The sequence below is a fragment of the Syngnathoides biaculeatus genome, chromosome 1 (genome assembly GCF_019802595.1).
Source record: "Syngnathoides biaculeatus isolate LvHL_M chromosome 1, ASM1980259v1, whole genome shotgun sequence".
In the NCBI taxonomy this organism is placed as follows: Eukaryota; Metazoa; Chordata; class Actinopteri; order Syngnathiformes; family Syngnathidae; genus Syngnathoides; species Syngnathoides biaculeatus.
The window spans coordinates 12,025,436-12,046,618 of NC_084640.1; the positions used below are offsets into that span (position 1 = coordinate 12,025,436).

At 40.9% G+C, this 21,183-nt stretch overlaps 4 protein-coding genes across 5 annotated transcripts in view; 1 reads left to right on the forward strand and 3 right to left on the reverse strand.

Annotated features, from left to right (window-relative positions):
- Positions 1 to 195: 195 nt before the first annotated feature.
- On the reverse strand, positions 196 to 3,599 carry pef1 (penta-EF-hand domain containing 1). Its single transcript, XM_061816630.1, has 5 exons — positions 3,456 to 3,599; positions 2,768 to 2,984; positions 2,376 to 2,531; positions 1,017 to 1,160; positions 196 to 923 (listed from the first exon to the last, which is right to left on the reverse strand). Exons 1-5 carry the CDS (start codon positions 3,588 to 3,590, stop codon positions 694 to 696), a joined length of 882 nt encoding a protein of 293 aa, XP_061672614.1. The 5' UTR covers positions 3,591 to 3,599; the 3' UTR covers positions 196 to 693.
- A 120-nt stretch (positions 3,600 to 3,719) lies between these two features.
- Positions 3,720 to 11,958, reverse strand: gjb9b (gap junction protein beta 9b). 2 transcript variants are annotated; one of them, XM_061816652.1, is made up of 3 exons: positions 11,940 to 11,958; positions 5,696 to 6,094; positions 3,720 to 4,949 (listed from the first exon to the last, which is right to left on the reverse strand). In XM_061816652.1, exons 2-3 carry the CDS (start codon positions 6,083 to 6,085, stop codon positions 4,512 to 4,514), a joined length of 828 nt encoding a protein of 275 aa, XP_061672636.1. In that variant the 5' UTR covers positions 6,086 to 6,094; positions 11,940 to 11,958; the 3' UTR covers positions 3,720 to 4,511. The 2 variants fall into 2 exon arrangements, with proteins under 2 accessions (XP_061672636.1, XP_061672627.1); XM_061816643.1 differs by lacking the exon at positions 11,940 to 11,958 and adding an exon at positions 8,443 to 8,920.
- LOC133503903 (gap junction beta-4 protein-like) lies at positions 9,160 to 10,098 on the reverse strand. Its single transcript, XM_061825895.1, has 2 exons — positions 9,706 to 10,098; positions 9,160 to 9,621 (listed from the first exon to the last, which is right to left on the reverse strand). Exons 1-2 carry the CDS (start codon positions 10,093 to 10,095, stop codon positions 9,160 to 9,162), a joined length of 852 nt encoding a protein of 283 aa, XP_061681879.1. The 5' UTR covers positions 10,096 to 10,098.
- Positions 11,959 to 12,897: 939 nt separating the features above from the next.
- csmd2 (CUB and Sushi multiple domains 2) overlaps positions 12,898 to 21,183 on the forward strand; it is a 234,610-nt gene continuing 226,324 nt past the window's right edge. The window contains exons 1-2 of the mRNA XM_061816677.1: positions 12,898 to 13,172; positions 14,198 to 14,304. Coding sequence (XP_061672661.1) covers positions 14,261 to 14,304 — 44 coding nt within the window. The 5' untranslated portion in view covers positions 12,898 to 13,172; positions 14,198 to 14,260. The remainder of the gene's footprint in view (positions 13,173 to 14,197; positions 14,305 to 21,183) is intronic.

The following is a 21,183-nucleotide window of genomic DNA, read 5'->3' on the forward strand; positions in this document are numbered from 1 at the left end:
AACAGAACGGACAAAAGATAAATAGACGCTTTTATTTTATTGCGGAAGTTTAGGCATTATAAAAGGTTTGTTCAGCTATTTCCAAATGTTTGCTTTTTGAATACACTAACACCAAAAAGGAAACCTTAATGATTGAAAACAAAGCATTTCATGGTGCATAAAATGTAAATTGTGATAAAAGAGGCACACAGCATCTTTGTTTTAAATCAACTTTTATTTTGATAAACATTTATAAAATTGCAGGAAATCAGTGGTATCGTGGTACAAAAATACATTTTGAGGTTTCAGAGGACACTTTCCCCACAATCTCTAAATATAATTGATTGTTCCTAACATTATTGTGATTTATGTAAACAACTTCATTGTTCATATATACTGTAAATCATTGAGTATCGTAATAGACATCTTTTGAGGGAAGGGTATTTGGTGTCGATGAAATACAAGCCACTAAGAAGGTTAATAAAATGTTATGGAGTGTGAAGCAAACAGAAAAGCATCTGTGGTGGTGATGCAATCATTTCCTGCTATTTATTCAATACGTTAATTGTTATTTGAAAACTACCGCTTAACATCACCCAGTCCACTCTCAGTTGGGTTTGGTTATTATTGAAACGAATAACAGGATGTACTACTTGATATGTCAACTGTAAAGCACCAGCTGGGGTGCGGGGGATGAGTTCTTAATTATGACGCTCACATGAGCCTGGTGATGGCCCCTGAGAGGAAGTCCTCGTAGTTAAGCCGGACGTTGCCCGTCATGTTGGTGTCCCTCTGCCTGAAGACCTGCGTCATGCTCTGCAGTTGCGTGCACACCTGGATGAAGCGGTCCAGATGCACGCCGGGACGTGCAGGGTGCGCGCTGAAGCGCCGCACCAACGACTCGGAAAACTGGGGAGTCAGGTTGTAGCCCATCTGGGCGAGGGCTGAGGGGAGGGGGAGGGGGGGGGGAGAGTAATGAGAACGGAAAGTACATCTCTCGGGGTACGTCACGTTCTTGGAGGTATCCGGTGTGTTACCTTGGTGTAGCTCAGTGCTACTGATCGATCCTGAGCGGTCCCTGTCGTATTGCTGAAAGAGCGCCCTCCACCTCTGCATGAACTCCCACAGCGCAGAGAAACCAAAAAGGTCCATACGGCCTGACTTTGTCTTGTCAAACATGTCTAACAGGAAATGGAAAAACACCGCGCGTTAAAGGATGAGGAGAGCCTCGACCGCGTCCAAGTCCTGACGTTCCCACACGGAGTACTTTCCCCAAGGGGCAAGAAGAGCAACTGTGGTGTGATGTCGCCACATGCCCAGCCCAGAAAAAAAAAATTCTGGCAAGTTGACAACACGGTTAGTGCGCTCGTTTTTTTTTTTTTCCATTTAAACAGAATCCAACCGTGAGCTGAAACTAAAATGCATTTCATTATTTCTATTCCAAAATAATAATACTTTTCAGTTATGTCATTATTGCGCTGCATAAAAATTTTTTTGTTCCCTTATTGTGCTAAATATGACGCTAAGGAGGGCGGCACAGTGACTCGGCTGGTAAAACGTTGGCCTCACAGTTCTGATGTCCCAGGTTCAATCGAAGACCCTCCTGTGTGGAGTTGGCATGTCCTCCCCGTCCGTGCCTGCGTGGGTTTTCCCCGGACGCTCCGGTTTCCTCCCACACTCTCCCAAAACATGCAACATTAATTGGACACTCCTAAATTTCCCCTAGGTGTGATTGTGAGTGCGGCTGTTTCTGTCTCGACGTGCCCTGCGATTGCCTGGCAACCGGTTCAGGGCGTACCCTGCCTCCTGCCCGTTGACAGCTGGGATAGGCTCCAGCACTTCCCGCCACCCTTGTGAGGATGAGCAGCCAAGAAAATGGATGGAGGGATGAAGCTAAAATAAAGGTATGTATCAAACTGTGACTTTCAGCATAAAGTCACCTACCCCCCAGCATTTATACATGGAATTTCATGAACCAATCATAATGGCTGCCTGAGCATAACCATAAATATGATGTACCCCTTGATGAAAACAAGTTGGGCAATAGGCTCCCTCTAGCGGTGAATCACTGCCTGTTGCGCTTCAGTTGTATTAATTTTTTTAGTACTGTTTGTATTAAATATTTCAAAACATTTTGGTTTTTTTTTTAACCCTTTTTTGTTCTGATTTTTATAACTGATGTGCAATACATGTTAATTTAGTTCTTATTTCAGTACATTAAAAAAAAATGTTCCTATATTTAGGGGCAATGTTGTCACAACGGTGGAACTTCCAGAGCAATTTTTCTTAGGTGGTACTTGAGGAAAAATCTTTCGAGGACCCCCGCAGGAAAGCGTTTAGCAATGAGCTGCACCAGTCACTTTGCATTTTGCTTTCGCATTGGCTGCAGGACTCACTGAGCATCATGAGGCACGTCTCGTCGTTGAAATTTGACCAGTTGGAGTTGATGAGCGCCTGCTTGAGCTCCTTCAGGTTGATGAAGCCGCTGTGGTCCGTGTCGACAGTCTGGAACCACTGGTAGGCCTCTGGGTTGACACCAGGGGGGATGTTCCCTACAGGCGGAACAAGGCCCGAGAAGATGTGAGGAACAAAGGGGTGTGGAACTTGGAGCCATACGCTGATGGCTTTTATTATTCAAAACAAAGGCCTCGGCGCTCTGATCCTGCTGGCGGTGGAATCTGCCAATTTGGTACTGATCACACGTCCGTCATTTTACCACAAGTGATGTGAGGACAGAACAAAAGAGGATTTATCAACAAAGGCGGCTGGAAGAAGATATCGGCAGTACCTGAAGGAGCAGGGGGGCGATAAGGCGCACCATGAGGCTGTCCCCCGTAACCCGCGGCCCCTGGTCCAGGTCCATAGTGGCCGCCTTGACCTGGGCCATACGGGCCTCCCGGTGGAACTGATGCACCGCCGTATGGAGCTGAGGGTGCAGATCCATATGGACCGCTGCCTCCAATGTAAGGGCTATTCGGTGCTGGGTGTCCTGCTCCAGGATACCCCTAAAAGAGAGAATTTCTGGGAATCATTCAACAAGTCCAGAGTCCCAGATGGGATCAGAACCAGCTCACCTGCTTGACTAAGGGACAAGGAGCATGTAATAGGAATTGATGGATGAAATTTATCCCGTAATAACCTATTACAAGAGTGACATGAAATGCTTCATGAAATATATGGAAAAACATACATCATTTCCATTTTTTCTACCTTTACAATAACTAAAACGCGTATGTGGAACACATGTTTTCGCTTGTAGTTTGTCTGGCGTCTACTAATGTGTTAAGGCGACGTAGTGAGGTTATGTACTTTAGCCACAACATGCTAACAAAATTTTACCGCTAAACTGGGACGAATTGGCGTGACAAAAACAAGCATATTAAAGCGTATGGGTGATCAAGTGTTTAGTTTAGGCAGCTTTGTTTCACACGCACAACAAAAAAAGTATAAAATTTGAAGTACGGGCACTGCTTTACCTTTCCGTATTGGTAGTTCATTTTTTTCCTTCCTTGTATTTTTTCGACGTCACCAAAAAGGTGTGTCCCGCTCGCTGTCGGGAGTGATGATTGGTTCAATTGCCCATCTGTCTCCAGCTGTCCAAACCGCACCATTGTTCTCGATTTTGATTGGACAATCAAAGAGCATCATCTTCTCGATTATGATTGGACAATAACGAGATGCGATGTGATGACGACATAATTATTCTCTCGTGATGTACACAACGATGCTCATGAAATAATCATCCAGGGAAATACAATACAATGAAATAAATATAATTGACCTGGTAGTTATGACGACCAAACGTTTTTTTAATGCTGCCTTGTGATTTATTGAGTATGAGAATACAGAAAAAAAGCCAAATAAATGATACAGAATCCAGTATGTGACGTCTGACAGTAGTTTATTGCTCACCCAACAGAATAATATAACATACAATTCACTATAATTAATTGGATTATATCCTTAATTGAATGTTAACAAGTTCCATGTTATATTCATTTAGGTTGTATGACCCGCCCTCTCACCCACCGATTGGAAAGAGGAGTGGGGGAAATTAAAAAAAAAAAAATCAGAAATCATATAATAAACCCGCATAACGTACATATTACACATCTGCTGGAAAAGTCTCTAAAAAAGCGCTTGTTGCGTCGGTGTTTCTCATTGGACGGTAGGAGGCAGTAAAACCTTATCCACGTTTGTCATTTTTATTTTATTTTAAAATACGTATTTACTAATATGGCAAACAGTATCTCGGTAGACTAACACGGCAATGCTATGTTAATTGGAGACGTGTTATACATCTACAATGTTATTATCATTATTCTTATCGTGATTATTATTATTAATTTGATTTAGGATACAGTACCTAAAAATTGATTTTATAGAGATTATCAACTGATGTGAATGCAAAAATGTTGAACTGAAAATTCCCACTTTTATCACCTTAAGTGCACACTTTTAAATCGTGAAATAAGATGTGAAAACACATCATAACCTTTACCACTTGGACAATGGGTATATTCATAATCATTTTACAAAATCATGATATGTTTGCCTTTAATGTGATCCACCTTGTTGCTTTCACATTTCCGCTTTTCCTCACTCATCATTTTGAGGTCGCAAATGGAAGCGGTGGGATCAACTCTAATGACGCTTCTGGATCTGAGGTTGGACTCGGGCGCTGACTTTTCTGGACCGAGGGCAGACCTCGCTCTGCAGCATTTCTGTAAACGCTTGCAGATGAAGTAGACCATCTCGCAAAGGCACATGAAGATGCAGACAGCCGAAGAGACAACCATAAACAGGGTGAAGATTTTTTTCTCAGTAGGCCTCGAAATATAACAGTCCACTGTGTTGGGGCACGGCTCCAGAGAACACTTGGTCAATCGTGGCATGTCGAAGCCCTGGTATATATGGTGGAGAATGTAAAGGAAGGCGGCATCAAATCCGGCCTTGAAAATCAGGCTGACCTACAGGAATCATACACAAGATGCGACGTTTAATGCCGTGGACTCGTTGCGTCTGTCCAAACGCGATCACAGACGCTCAACTACAACAGCGAAAGCCCCAAATACGACCAAGAACATTGATCCTTTTTTTTCCTAGTCAAATCCAATCTGATTACAGTACACTTAAAATAAGACGAATCACCTAAAAGTAATTAAGTAATTTATTATACAATTTTATTTTATTTCAAGGTCATTTTTCAATGAAAACGGTCCAAAATGGCACTGGAGTATTTTTTTTTTCTCTCCTCTCAATACGCTGATATTTATTTGTCAACTTATTTCAATTACAAATGAGCTTGAAACAAGCAACAACAACAACAAAAAATGTCTGACAAAAGCTACTTAATACATGATGAGTTTTTTAGTTATTGTTCCCAACTGTCTATTGTCTTCTGTTCATTTCAAATATTTCACTTTGCTCCCCTGCTTCCCCTACACTTTGTCAATTATAGATTTTTTTTTTTTGGCCAATCAAATTTTAGCCTGTCCGTGTTACCATGTCAATTTATTATACCCAGGGCCTTCAGGATCTTAGAGTAATTTACCAATGGGACAGTTTGTTGCCATTTAATTGCACGGTAATGATAATACTGATGGTTCTTATAACTCCAACGTGATCATGTTTGTCGGCCCACTAACCAAACGCGTCACTGCTGATTTCATATTCGAATCAAATTCAATGAAACCTTTCCATTGCGCATCCTTACCAAGTAAGTCCACCACAGACCGCCTCGTTTCTTCCCAGGGTTGGCATACAGAGCAGTCCCCTCGTGTAACCGGGCATAATTCCTGTTTCGATTCTCCCGATACTTCACGTGACACGTCACCATCAAGGAGGGACACGTGACGAAGATGAGCTGCAGTGCCCACAGACGGATGTGGGAGATGGGAAAGACGGCGTCGTAGCAAACGTTGGTGCAGCCGGGCTGTTGCGTGTTGCAGTCAAAGTCCTTGCTGTCGTCGCCCCACACTCGCTGCGCCGCCACCACGAACACCAAGACCCGGAAGACGAAGACCATGGAGAGCCAGACGCGGCCGAACGCCGTGGAGTACTTGCTGACCCCGCCGAGGAGGGCCTCCAACGCAGACCAGTTCATAATTGTTGCCTTGGGGAATGCAAGAAAATGGTATGTTTATTGAAATATTATACTGTATACTGCGAGTGGATCGGACGGGATGTGGATGGGCCGTGATCGGATATCTGAATATGGCTCGAAACAATAGTGTAATATTGCCTTGAGGGCTCGAAACAATAGTGTAATATTGCCCCGGTAACTTCACTCGATTGTGTGGTGTTGTCCTTTTCGGAAAGAACTTCAGTGTCAGAAGGGGCGTCGGAAAAATGCGAATATGTCTGTTGTTCGGCTTCCATAGTAGCAGGCACTGCGCGTTTTCAACGGCGGAAGTGACGATGACGTCCTTTTTTTCCATATAGACATTGAAGTGAATACTGTTATATGTATTTTTCATTACAATATCTATTATAGAATGTTTATAGGGATGACACCCGGGCTTTAAGACACTGTAACGTTATGCGTTGTTGGAACACTCAGACTTTGCTTGCTAACCCTAACCCTATAGTAAAGTGAAATAAAATTTAACAATAGATATTTTTTTTTGACATAAAGGGGGAAAAAAAACAACTATGACAGTTATTTTCTTCACATTAACTTGACATTTGTTCTTATCGGAAAACATATCCACATTTACAAGTATTGCCAAACTACGAGGAAAAAATCAGTTACAGTGCTTACCTTACGTGTGAATCATGCAAATGCGATTCCAAACTATTTTCTAGTTTGAAAGGGGTGGAGTTTTTTTTTTTTTTCTGTTTGGCAATTACATTCATTAAAATATTTCACAATGTTCTGTGTGGGGAAAAAAATAATAATAAAAAGCGAAATAAAAATGTCCCAATCAACGCCATTTGGTAGAATACATACAGGAATAACAAACAATAATGAAAAAGAAGCAAAAGACAAATTTTACCATTGTGTTTACTTGAAAGTTGCTAAAATGCATTTCATAGCTTTTTGTTATACGAGTGGGAGAACGGTGACGGGGAGGACCTCACGAGAGGATTTTCATGACATCATTTGAACTGCACAAGTACTCCACCTAAAAATAGTAGATTTTGAAATTCTGTCCTTGCAAAATGACCAATTGTAAGTGTTCATCACAAATAAAGGAGAGTTTTATTCCTAACAAAGAATTTTTAATGTTATAGTGAGCCGCTGTAACATTATGGAGAAAACATTTTTCACTATGTTTTCATTCCATCCATCCATTTTCTGATCCGCTTGTCCTCATGAGAGTCACAGGAGTGTTGGAGCCGACCCCAGCTGTCATCGGGCATGAGCCGTGACACCCTGAACTGGTCGCCACCCATCAACACATGAAAAGAATTGGCGTGTTGATCTGCCGTGTACAGTATATGTTTCCATTTCCCCGTTGTGTTCATCATTCTCGTCAAATCAGTAAATTGCTTTCACTTTCTGTGGCGTGTCTTACTTCATTCCTTTGTTGTTTTCTACCTCGGGGCCATGTAGTCACATGTAAAAAAAAACAAAAAAACAGATGGATAAAAGTATCTTGTCATTGGAGGACGTAAAAACGAAAGCAGTCATGAAGGTATCGTACCACCAACTCATTATTTTGATCCACATTGCCTTTGAAACTCTTCACATTTCATTGTAGCTAGCCGGATGCGGCAAAGCAACCCCAGAACAAGGGCAAAAGATAGTATTTACCTTGTTTCATTTTACTATCTGTACAAATAAATACCTTGGGGACAAAAAAAGGTTTTAGTTTCAGCTTTCAAATAATGTGTATCCAAAAGTGTACATTTTTATTTCTTCTATATAGTGTTCAAGAATAAATGGGCAAGTACAAGACGAGAAGTTAGATATTTCTGTTTTTAACCGAAATAGCATAAAGGCTTGTGTCTTACAGGTAAGTAATGTAAATGGAAATGGTCAGTTAGAGGACACAGTTGGATCTCATATTTCAGGGTTTATTTTTTTAAATCTTCCACTGTTAAGAGTCCACTGAAAGTTTTTCAGGGTGATTTTACAGCATGAGCAAAAATGAAACGATGAGAAATTTTATTGAGCCATCATTGCCCAGGCGGTAGAGTGGTTGTCTCCTAATCTGAAAGTTTGTGGGTTCGATCCAGGGCCCGGAGACGATGCCGAAGTGGCCTTGAGCAAGATAGCGAATTCCCAGTCCAGACAGTGTTAAAGTGCTTCGAGTGTCTTAAATGTAGACAAGCGAAACAAAAAAAAAAAAAAAAAAAAAAAACAGTTTCCCGGTTATGTACTGTTTTACGAACATGGTCAACATAAAATATGCAACAGGGGAGGAAAGAAAAAGTTCATAAATATATCTTTCTCGATCTTCTTTTTAAATACACACACATGCATTATAGACATTTGGTATAATGGACCTTTCCGACCTGTCAATCGCTCGCCAACATAATCGCCAACGTTTCACTGTAACTCTGACATTGCGTCCTGCTCCATCCAAAATCTTAATTCCGTGTACATATGTTTGCGTGAAATAGCTGAGACCTATGTGCGGAACTCTATTGGATAAGTTTAACGCATTTGGCAAAAAAACATACCCCAATATTATCTGGAATACGCGATAGAAAACCGACTTCAAACGTGTTCTGTTCAATCGCCATTTTGGAAGCTTTTGGGACATGGCTGAGGGGGCGGAGCTTAAGATCACCATCGGAAAGGTCCATTGGTATAATAAACACGCAATTTTCTGAATTTCAAAAGTTCCACTTTTAAGAGCAGCTCAGCTCTGCGACAGAATTTCTGAACTATTTTGACATGTTAATATTTGGAACTTTTAGAGGCAAACATTTTTAAAAAAAATGTATTTTCTGTTTACTTTTGACTATACATACAGTCTGCATACTTTGAGTATCCTTTGTTAACTGAATGTAGTTTGTTGCTTTTCATTTTGTACCGTATGTTGTACTGTATGTAAGAGTGTAAAAGAGTTGTGAATAAATGTTTCTTCATTACTCTTGCGTTTGCATGTATTTACATGCGTAAATGAAGCCTTCAGGCGGAAAGCCATTACATGAATTTACAAGTCATGATTGAATCAAACTTTCTGAACAGCTGCCGTTCACAGAATCCGAGAGATTCTTCGGTCCTTAAATCTTCTCCACTTTTCCATTTTCAGCTGGTGGTTTCTTTTTCAATTCCTCAGACGTCATGTTATTGAGGTTGTGGATCAGGGGATCCAATGTGGGGTCCACTCGGATCGAATTTTTAGACCTGAACTCCGACCTGGGTGGCGCCAGGGATGTCATTTCGTGGTTTCCGGCAAATTCCTTCCTCATCATTTCCTTTATCCTCCTCCTGCGTTTCATAATGCGCTTGCAGATAAAGTAAACCATTTCGCAAATGCACATTAAGATGCAGACGGCCGAGGAGGCCACCATGAAGAGGGTGAAGATTTTTTTCTCGGTGGGCCGGGAAATGAAGCAGTCCACCGTGTTGGGGCACGGCTCCAGAGAACACTTGGACATTCTGGGCAGGTCGAAGCCGTTGTAAATGTAGTGGAGGATGTAGAGGAAGCCGGCATCAAAGCCTGCTTTGAAAATCAGGCTGACCTAGTTGAAAATGAAGTGACACGTTTTGGGTGATGCATCTTTTTCCAAACTAGAATCAGTGCTTCAAAGTTAAATGATCCTTACCAAGTAAGTCCACCACAGACCTCCACGTTTCTTCCCAGGGTTGGCGTACAGATGAGCCCCCTTGTGCGAGGCGGTGTACTCCAGGTCTTTCTTCTCCCGATACTTCACGTGACACGTCACCATCAAGGAGGGACACGTGACGAAGATGAGCTGTAGGGCCCACAGGCGGATGTGCGAGATGGGGAAGACGGCGTCGTAGCACACGTTGGTGCAGCCGGGCTGGGCCGTGTTGCACACGAAGTCCTTGCTGTCGTCGCCCCACACTCGCTGGGCCGCCACCACGAACACCAAGACCCGGAAGACGAAGACCATGGAGAGCCAGACGCGGCCGAAAGCTGTAGAGTATTTGTTGACCCCGCTGAGGAGGACCTCCAGCGCAGACCAATTCATGACGTCGTTAGATCAGACCTGCTCAATCGGATGAGCCTGGGAGGAGCATTCAGAATGGAAAACCTGAATTCATTGAAAATTATTTCCTTGTGAGGATAAGAAGCTAAGAAAATGGATGGATGGATGGATGGATGAAGGGTCCTACATTTGACTTGGATTATACAATGGATTTAGTCTTGTCCCATTGCTGTCATTACTTGATTTATTCAGCCTTCCGTTTATCTTTTTCAGTTGTCCTGCCAATGAAAGACACGTTTGAAATTGTAATAAAAGAGGAAGCGTCGCTGATAAAAGGGCTTTCGTCGGCTGCAGGACACTTCATTCCGATGTTCAAACGTACTTAAATCCAGTGCGAGGACGTAGGTTGGACTCGGTGTTGGTAATTTCGTGGACCGGTGTACATCCTGATCGAGATTGCATGAGAGCACCCGCGTCCAAACTTTGATGCGGTTCAAGCAGGCGTACATTTCAGTGCATCTCCAAGGGAACACCCTACAATTGCCGCCAATCTTGGCAAACAAGCGCAGTAAGGCACTTGCACGAAAAACTAAATACGCAAGCTTTGCCATCATCGGTAATAGAACCCTCAGACATTACTGTAGAAAAGAAGTGTGGTAGGATGAGAAAATTAAACCCTTTTTTTTAATTATTTTTTTTTACAGCCATCTGCATATTCCGAATTTGCTGTTATTGTTCTCAATTAATTGATATTTGTGGGTATGGTATGGTGACATGCCACCGTACTTCCTCACAAAATATTATTACGCATTAGTCGTTGTTATTACACTGACATACAAGATATTTTGGCACAGCTCCTATCTACGCTTCCGCATGTCTAGGCAATGTTTTGCACATTTCAACAGGACGATAAGCCAGATGACATCGAACATACTTCGCTATGCTGCAGTACACCGGATTTTCATTTCCATTTGCATTTGCTTTTCCCCTTCCAATGCAAAGCATGTGCACAGAGCATGTTTTGTTTTGCAGTGTCATTTATTCATCCCCCGCAAAAAAATAAAAACAAAAGATGAATATATTTCCTGAAATTGAAAGTAAAAGTGGGGAAGAGAAAATTTCCAGAGCAGGTGAAGCACGCCCAGACAAACAGAAGTAGCGCCACAGAGCAACCGCAAACAAAGGATTTGATAAAAACAAAAATCATACAATACTGAGGACTAATCGTATAATTCTGTTAATATTTCCTTTCAATAGATGAAGTCACATTAGCAGTTTACCACCTCTGAAAACTTATATTGTGTGACGCATTTTAAAACGCTCCATTGTAAGCTCGATTATCAATAAATCAGACAATTGATTGAGCAGCACGCAAACAGCAAAGAAGGAAAAGTTGAAATTCTCTTTACTTTTGAAAGCCACCTGCCGTTATATAAAAAGAAAGCCCACACCACTTAGAATCGTTCCGTGACCCATCATACAGGTCCGACAAGTTGGTGTTCTGTGTAATTATGTAGTCTGAGTCACTGCAGGAGGATTAAAAGGTGTGGTTGCTTTATCAGGTAACAGATATACCAAAATTGTCTCAACTGTCATCTTTAGCTCAATTAAATATGCAGAACATATTTCATTTGATGATTTATTTAAGTTTCCATTCATTTAAGTATTGAATATCTAAGAAAAGTCCTTTAAATGCAAGAAGACTGCATTTTTGCAAAAGTGTGAATAGTTTCCTCTCATCTGAATGCCTATTGCTCTTCGCTCTTGTTAGTTTGTCTGTTCTTTCTTTCAGTACTCCACGTGAACGTCGTACATTGCGACTGCCGGAGATAAATGAAAATTGTAGAAGCCGTCAAGGAGGAACTCAGTGCGAAATGGGACCTTACCTGACAGGGATGCCTTGCAAGTGTGATGACAACAAGTGGCTTCGGGTTGCTGGTCTAGGACAGGTTAACGTTTACAGAAGTGATGGGTGGAGTTTTAACATCCACCTGAATGTATGTTGTTGGAGGAGACATTATCTTTGTTTGCACAAGGATAAGCCAGGTTTATAGGACTTTCTGTTTTATTTTTTCTTTAAAAAACAAAACACAAAACTGCCTTTCACTTTTACATGCTATTACTTGAACACAGTTTTATTTGGAAATGCTTTTACCTCTTATAGCACGTGTGAATATGACTTGTTTTGTCATACTATCATCATCAAAATTGTTACAAAAAATTTTGTACAATGAATTAAATGTTTGTGCAGTGGTACCTCTATTTACGAACATCTGTGGTAACGAAAAATACAGTTTACGAAACGCCTACTTGGAAAATGATTGTCACTACTTACGACGGAAATTCAGGATAAGAAAAGAAAAAATTGGCACTGGACCATCAAATTCAAATCCATGCATCTTTTTGCCCACTTATCCTCTCAAGGGTTGCCAGCGCAGGGCAGATGGACACGGACAACAATCACACTTACAATCACATATTGTGGCAATTTAGATTCTCCAATGAATGCATATTTTTGGGATGTGGGAAGAAACCGCAGTGCCCGGAGAAAACCCAAACAGGCCGGGATTTGAACGCCGGTCCTCAGAACTGCGAGGCCAACGATTTGTAGCTGCTCCACCGCGTCCCCCGTCAAAATGACCCCAAACGTCCCGTATGGCACGATTGGGCTGCTCTCTTAGTACAACTTCTTCATGTGGTTTTCATTGGTGTCTTTTTGCAAGTTTGTTAAACGTCATAGCGTTAAGTGCGCCCTTACTCATCGTGTCCTGCAGAGGGGAGTGTTACCTAGACCACTAAGTTATCTGAATTGTTCACCTATGTTCCGCTTCCGGCTTAGTTAATTTAAAAAAAAAGTGTGAAGCAGAACAGTGCGTGAGCACGATCCAACCGAATATAAACATGACTGGATAAAGCTAAATACATGAGGTTTCCCAAAAACTGTTACAAAGGTAAAACTGTAAACACTGCGTTCTACAAAATTCATTCATCTTTCTTCACCACAGGCCCAAAGAAACGTGAGAAACGTTAATTGAATGAAGTTGTGTGCATGCGTACGTTTTCTCTCCGCTGTCACGAGGCCTTTTGCATGCCATTCACCCTTCGCATCGACGCCAAAGGTAAATGAGCGTAATTTTCATTATTCTTTACATGATGCACTTTGAATGCATGTTTTTGGGAAGGGAGGGGGGATTGTGCTATGCACATGGAAAATGCGCATCTATTTACTAAAAATTCACGTTATGAAACAACATCCAGAACTGATTAATTTCCTAAATTGAGGTACCACTGCACTTAATACTTAAAATCATTGATGATCTGGAATAAATTATTCTGTCCGGCACAGATTCATTTCTTTATAATATTATTTACTATTGCAGAGTGATGCTCAATTGCAAAAATAATGCTTGTAAATAGGTTAAATCCTGATTGTGGTGCTGTTGTATTTTCACCACATGTTGTTTTGGCATAACGGCAAAAGAGTGAATTTGCAGGGGAAATAATCAGAGCAACAATTTTAGCCAAAGTTTTTGTGTCCGATATATGAATACAATTTTATATCAACGGTTTTATGTTGCGTTACACCCATCAATTTGCTTTAGCACAACACTACTGGAAAAGAAACAGGACAAATTAAAAACGCATTTGACAATAAACGCCACTGCTGAAAGTATACTCCAAAGTTTAGCTCTTCAGCAAGCAGTAAACTGAAAAGTTGGCCAGTTTAGCTGTGGGAAAATAATAAAATTGTCCCAACACTTGGTGTTATAATAAAATTGTACCTAAATGAAGAATTTAATCCTTGTATTTGCATGCATTTGCTGCTTCAGAGGAGATATAAACTTACAACAAATAAAGTCTGTGTCAAACTCCCTGTCAACTAGTTGCTTGGCTTATTTGACGTGATTAGCAACAAGTTTCATTGCATTGTATGGTTTCGGTTCCTTTGTGGTGTCAGGTGAACTACTGACACACCCTCTGCAGCAGCCAAAAGTCCCCAAAAAACACAGAAGTGGAAAAACACTTCCTTTAAATGTGTTTTTGGATATCATGCAAGTGAATAGGAGATTAAAATCGTGAAATAGTGAGAACATGAAGAACTGAGAAAATACTTTCATTTTTCACGTCGTTCCTTGATCTGTAGGGGTTGCTAATGTTCCGTTGTGGGATGCACGACACAGCAGCAAGTCCTGACTGAAAAAGGTGGATGCTCTTCAAATTCAGCAGCTGGATCATCTTCAAAATGGAAAAGTGAGTGGATGCTGTTAGAAAAATAAAATAAAAATCCACATGATCTAATGTAAACGTAAAAGAAGCCTTTGGGAATAATAATAATATTATGATTGAGTCCGAGGAACATTGCCTTGCAACAAGCAAGCGAGTTAAGCACAATATATTTCATATTGATATTGGAAAAAAAAAAAAACAACTCAAAGGGCTGTGACGGACAAGACGCTTTGGAGGTGCATTGGGCTGATTTTTACTCTGGGTCACTTTGGATTTGCTATGGTGGGTCGTGTGGATGAACATCGGGATGATAATTTACAGGTAATTTTATTAATGGTTGTAAACTGCAGGGCAATGAGTTATGGGGAAACAACAAGTACCTGTTTAAAATAAGTGGAGTGAAGTTAAGACTTTGTCCAGCGCCTACCAAGAGATGAAATCATTTACGTTTAGTTGATTTAAGATACTGATCAAATATGATTTCTGGTATTTGCAGCTACAGAGGTCTCCCTGGGAGGGGGGAAAAAAGCTACAGTACTAAAATTGGGTGTTTGTATGGGGAATTTGCACCCTCTTGTGGAGGCATACGGGCTTTTCACGGATCTCCCTAACAAATGCGTTGAAAGGTTCTTCCTCATCCAAAGATCTCTGTTGCCTACTCCAGGTAGAATAAATTGTTTGTCAAAAGTGACTGGGCCTTGTACCATAACTGTGTCCATATTGTGACATATGTTCTGTTTTACTTTGTCTAATCTTCATTGCTCTCCTTTCCAGTGCGTGCTTCCATCTTTGTAATTGTTCCGCTCGTGTATTTTTAAGTCAAATATCCAAACAATGGCCTGATTGTCCAAGTGGGTCACGACCTAATGTCTTTCTTCTCCACTGTCGTCCATGCCCATCATTCAATCTTCCGGTCACCCCAATTCTGGACAAAAATCCCGCATATTGTCGGGCAGAGCTTTCCGTATTATGTTGGTATCCCTAATAAAGTGGAATGCACACTGGGAACACATTTAAATGGAAAGCATGATGAGTTATAAAGTCCCCCCCAAAATATAATGAAGTGAGGTTATCCTCTAAATAGGTTTAATAGGACTTTAATTGAAGTTCTGTGATGGATAATGCCTTTGTGGCTTGTTGCTCTCCAAGGGTGTACATTTTTGAGAATAAATTACTTTGCTATTTGGAACATATTCCATACAGCCAAGCCAAGTTTAACTTCAACAGACTCCTGCTTTGTGATGAAAATATTATTATTATTATTATATTGTGCAAGCTACATGAAGACAAATTGACAAGTAACGTTCTGCTGCGTGTGCGCATGGAAAAGCTCACGTGTATGGATATAGACATAATTGTTGTAACCCCTAAGTTGAAGAAAAACAAAAACAAACTGATTATAAATTGAAACTGATTCAAATGACATTTAAATTATATTTGTAAGTCTCATTGAAACTCTTTCACCTAGCTCCAGGTATTTAGGGTCACGCTTGACTTTTCCCTGTTGGACCTTCCTCAGAATTTGGGTCCGATGATAATCGGGGTATTGGAATGTCACCTAAGAGTAATCGATATTTTGATCACAGCTATTTTTAGCATTTGAAAGACCCCTGCCACTGAGACCAAGCTTTCCGTCACTGTCATTTGCCTGAAGACTTGCCTTGATAATCATTAGAATTTATTGTTCCCTGCAGAGATTCAAGACGCCCTGTGCTGGATATAGCTAAGGAACCCCAGAACGGAACTAAACCTCCTGAATGTCTGCCAGTGTTTTTTTTCTTTTCTTGTGTCATTAATATATCGCGTGGGTAACGTTCCAAAAAGTGCCCGCTCAAGTTTTATTCAATCCAGAGCGCATTCTTTCTTGGCTCGTCAATACGCATTTTGGAAAATTCCAGTTGAGCTCTGTTATTTTTTGGGCCTGCTTGCAGCACACCGTGTCTCCAATCTGTGCAGAACGGCCAACAACAAAAACATTGGATTATTCTGAAGTGGCATTTGATCAGCACTGATTTAAATTTTATTGGTCTGAACTGTGGAAAACAGCTGAAACATGCCGTGAGGAGACGGCGCGCTTCAAAACTCCGACAACGGGAGCATTTTGCGTACGAGGTTAGCCAAAATAAGTCTGAGACTTCGAGACTGAAACAGCAGTTTGTCTAAAAATGCTCGTCTTCACTCTGTACTCCTCATAACAGAGATGTGACTTGACAAAATGAAACATTGCAGCTTTAATTTGAGTGTATTTTGGCTAGAAATGAGTCTGGATAGATTTAGCGAACTGAGGCATTTCACTTTTTGCTAAACCGTTGCAAGAACTTAGATAAAACTCGCTTGCCTGCTTCCAGTTTGCACGTTGTATCTTTTTCCATTTCTTTTTTTTTTTTGGCAGTCTTCTTGAGTAACACAGCTGTGATTGTGTTTGCGCCAAAATGACTCAGCAAGACACCATATGTGCACTGAAGTGTCGTTAAAAGTACATTTGTGGGGCGAGTTACAAGGGATTGACGGTTTCACCGCTGTTTGGAATTACCCGGATGCTGAGCGACCGAGAGGTGTTCAAATGAATCTCAGGGACACTCTTTCCAAAATCCTTAGAATGATGAACAGATTGGGTTAATTATTTTAGACTGCGTCACCAATCAACAAGGGTTCCGGCAATTTATAATCAAGCTGATTTTACATTTTGGGTGCTCACTGAACTGTACGACAACAGCTTCTGGAAAATGATTTAAGTACTTCCATGTGGTGAAGTGTCTTCAACAAGTTAGTGGAAACCCCTTAAAAAAAACACCTACCTGTGTCCTCTGTGGCAGATCAAAACATTGCTGGGGTTAAACAATATAAAAAATGGATGGATAGATTGATGAAATGCTCCAAGAAAAGTATCGATCTGGTTTCAACTACGATGTTTAACAAGGGTCCAATTCTTGCCAGTTAAGAGGAGTATTCTGCCGGTGTCGGTCCGGTATCTCTGGAAGGCTGTGCTCTTCTGGGACAGCAAGATATTTGTTTAATTCTACAGATACAGTCAGTGACTAAGAACTCATATCTCAGCCCACCATCAGATTTATTGCACAAACTGGAGCACTTTATCAACCACATCAGCCAAGTTCATATTGATCGTGTGTGTCGTTGAGGTTGAGGTCAGTGAACATGTCCTTAGGTGATGCTTCAACTTGTGGCAGGGCTAATGTAGAACAAGTGAAATAATAAATAATCTGAATCATACAAAGTATTTTTTTTTCTTTGATGGGGGCAAAAGAAAGTTTATTTTTGAAATCCGGCAATTTTGCATTTCACTCGTGCAACGGGGGCAATTTCGCTGGGTTTGCAACATTTTTGTAATTATGTTTTAGGGTACAAGTATACCACACTAAATTGTCAACCTGCAAGTTGCAACAGTTTTATTTTTGGTTTTGTTTCGTTTGGGATTTTATCTCAAAACAGCTTCTGGCTACTTTTGGAGCAAAATGTGAGCAAAACATTTGTGGACTGAATGTTACATATTGAAAAAGTGCTGAAAGGTACAGCGTGAGGTCTGTGCAGTATCTTGACATTGGATACTTTATATAGTCAAAAATGTTTTTTTCACTTGTCTTGTGGAGTTCTACTCAAAAGGTACTCAAAAGAGCTTTAATAGTCTTCCCTCGTTCACCTATTGATAACAGCATCTGGAGCAACTGGGTGTTCACTAGTTTCCTCAAAGACACTTTGACGAGGTCACAAGGGCTTAGGATCAAACCTCCAACCTCTGACCCCTCCGGCACCTGAGCCTTGCCACTCTCTTATGAGTCTAACATGGATTTAAATGCATCTATATGAATGCACGCACAAATGCAATAATGTACCATTGAACGTTCCTTTCCCGAGGGTCAATAGCACATTTCCATTGTCTTTCTTAGTTTCACCAAGACAAAGCAGGTTAAGATGAGGTGTCACCCAAAACTCCCCAGGATGACCGTGCCGTCATGCATTTTCATGTTGAACCTCAGCCATTCTCCAAATAGTGTGTCACAGATTGGAGATCCTTTAACCTTGTGCTTTATTGTCTTGGGGCTGGAAAATAGGTTTTATTCCAGGGTGGAGATGAGATAAGGCTCTGTCAGGAATACGGGCCCCTCTGCCTCTTTCCGCTCCCCGCTGCAGGCTCATCGCACCCCAGACAGCGGACATTGCATCTCGCCCTCACTGGCTCTTTCTTCGATAGATTTTCCCCCAATTGTCACTTTCATTACATCTGACACTTTTGTGCTTTGACTTTCAAGTTCTTCAACTCCCCCCCCCCCATCACCCTCGACTACACCCTTCTACGTTATCCTGTCTTTTAACCAATTCAGATTTCATTGTATTCATTTATCACTCTGGCTTCGATAAGATTGTACATGCTTTTTCATATTCTGGCCATTGCCCCTGTTGCTCTTTGCTCATTGCAGACAATGCAGTCCTCCTCCCAGTCCTCTGGAAAACTGGATGGAGGACACCCTGGTGACAGGGTGATGCTACCTGATGTCATTAAGTGCTACCGTTTCCTTCCAGGATGTTGTTGGTTTTCAGGGGACCTATTAAAGATGCATGTCTTTGTTCTATATCACACAATTTAGAAACTGAAGTGTTTGGGAAAAATACATCTCTAAAAATGCTTTATCTGAACTGCTACAGTACCACTTTTGTTAAAAAAAAAAAAACACACTATAAAAGTTACATCGAGTGAGTAAGTAACCATAACAGGACTCCAGGGTTTTATTCTATTGCCATTGTTTCGACTGTTAAGTATTAAAAGTAGTACACTTGATTTTACAGTTTTGTGACCGTCTGGATGTTACTTTACATGTTGGAGGGGCATCTGTGACAAGGATCTTGTTTACGATGAGGGAAAAACAATTTTGATATTTTTATATGGCAATATTTAACACACGTATGACTTTTAAAAATATTGAAGAAGTCACATTGTGTGGCTAAAAGATTTTATATGATCTGGTTCTTTGTCTGACGCGTAACAAAATGTTTATATCCTGCACTTTCAATGTGTACTGAGGGACTACACAGTACGTATATGTTTTCTCATATCATGGGATGAATTCAAGTTTTATTCAAGTCATGGGACCTGCTTTTAAACCTAACAAAAAAAGGTCCTTTGTCTCACCCGCAATTCCTTGTAGTTGCTAACTAAACACTACTTTTATGCTGCTCTCCACCCCTGTGACCTCTCTAATTTGGCATTGCTGTTGTTTGTAACAATAATGCTCCTCTCGTACTGTTAATTAAATGCAATCAATGCATATTTATGAAGGTGTACCGCATTTCCAAGTCACATGAGCTTGTTATGCTTGTACATTGTTTCAAGGGTGCCCTCTAGTTTTGTATAGCAAAACAGTTGTCTGCTTGGTTCACGCAAGTGCTGAACGCATTGGATAAAAAAAAAAAAACTAGATGCACATAAAAGCGGCATTTCTGTCCCAAGTATTTTGCATGTTACATGCTTGTGTGCAATTTGCCCATCTTTGAAAAGCTAATACTTTTGTGCCTTTTAAAATTATCGTTAACAACTGCACAAGATCTGCCAATACAAAACCACAACATGATGTTCTCTTGCGGGTTACGGACAGACTACCAAACCTCTTTCGTACACAACGACACATACCCTTCAGCAGTTATTTCTTCTAATTTAACAATCTTCTGTGAGTCTTTACTCAGTTGCGCACAACGTGAGGTCAAGTCTAGCGCTTGATGTAAGTAATTAATGCGTTAAGCATATTTAGTGGGCATTCGTACTCACAATGCTAGTTCAAGTATGTAAAGGTTACAGATCCTCCAGACGATTACATACAACCCAACCCAGGCTACATGAATAGACGACCCACACAATGAAGATTCCCATGTGAATAAATTTCATGTTTTGTGGAATCGCTATAGAATTTTACTCTATAAAAGATGAGCACTTAGCAAAGCTGACATGTGCTGTGAAGTGGCATTTATAGCTAACCGCGTACATGTCCAACTAAACTAAGTGCAAAACCCACAGGCTAATATCTGGGAAATGTCATGTTGTAATGTAAACTGTTGCCTCTTTTGAATTTTTGTGGATGACCTTTATCCTTCACTAAATACAGATTTGAGAATGACTGCAGTTCAACTCTGTAACTGATCATTTCAGTGTGAAACAAAACTCAAAATTCATTGTATTCAACTTTGGAGTTTCCACTCAATTTTGTTGTTGTTTCGGGGGATTTTATCGGATCCAATTTCTGGCGGCTTGGCTGAAGTGACTTGGATTGTGGGTTTGCCAACACACCCCCAAAACTAAATGTTCCCAGAATGCCAAGTTCCACACTGTTTGTGGGAAAGAAATGAGCCTCATAAAAAGGACTTGTGTCTGGAGGCCATCAGAGAAGAGCCAGAGTCTTAAATAGCCCGAATGAGCCAAGACAATATAGGAAGGCTGGTTAATATTTGACATCAGCTTTTCAACATAATCTCCTCTCTTGGAGATGAGCCGAAAACAGCACATGACATATTCATGTCTCTTTAAAGCTATTAAATCCTGAGGGGAAAAAAAAAGATGTCTCTCCATCCATGTCTTTGGGGGCTACTTGAAAAAGCCCCATCTCATCTAGATTTACTGTCGCTCTCCAAGGTCCAAACACACTAACCACTTGACATTATTACAAGTGAATGAGTCCGGGAGACGTCGGGCTCCGTGTTGCCGTTCGCTTTGATTGTCATGTCCGTTTGGATGATTGTTAAAGCATAAAATCCACCTGAGCTCGCCTCCAATTTAAGGCATGGGTGGGGGGATGCTCGGTCATTGGATAACACACATGCATGGTGATTAATATTAGATATTTAATGTATTTGGCTCCACGAGTTCTTACTCTCATATATTTGCAATGTTTTCATAGG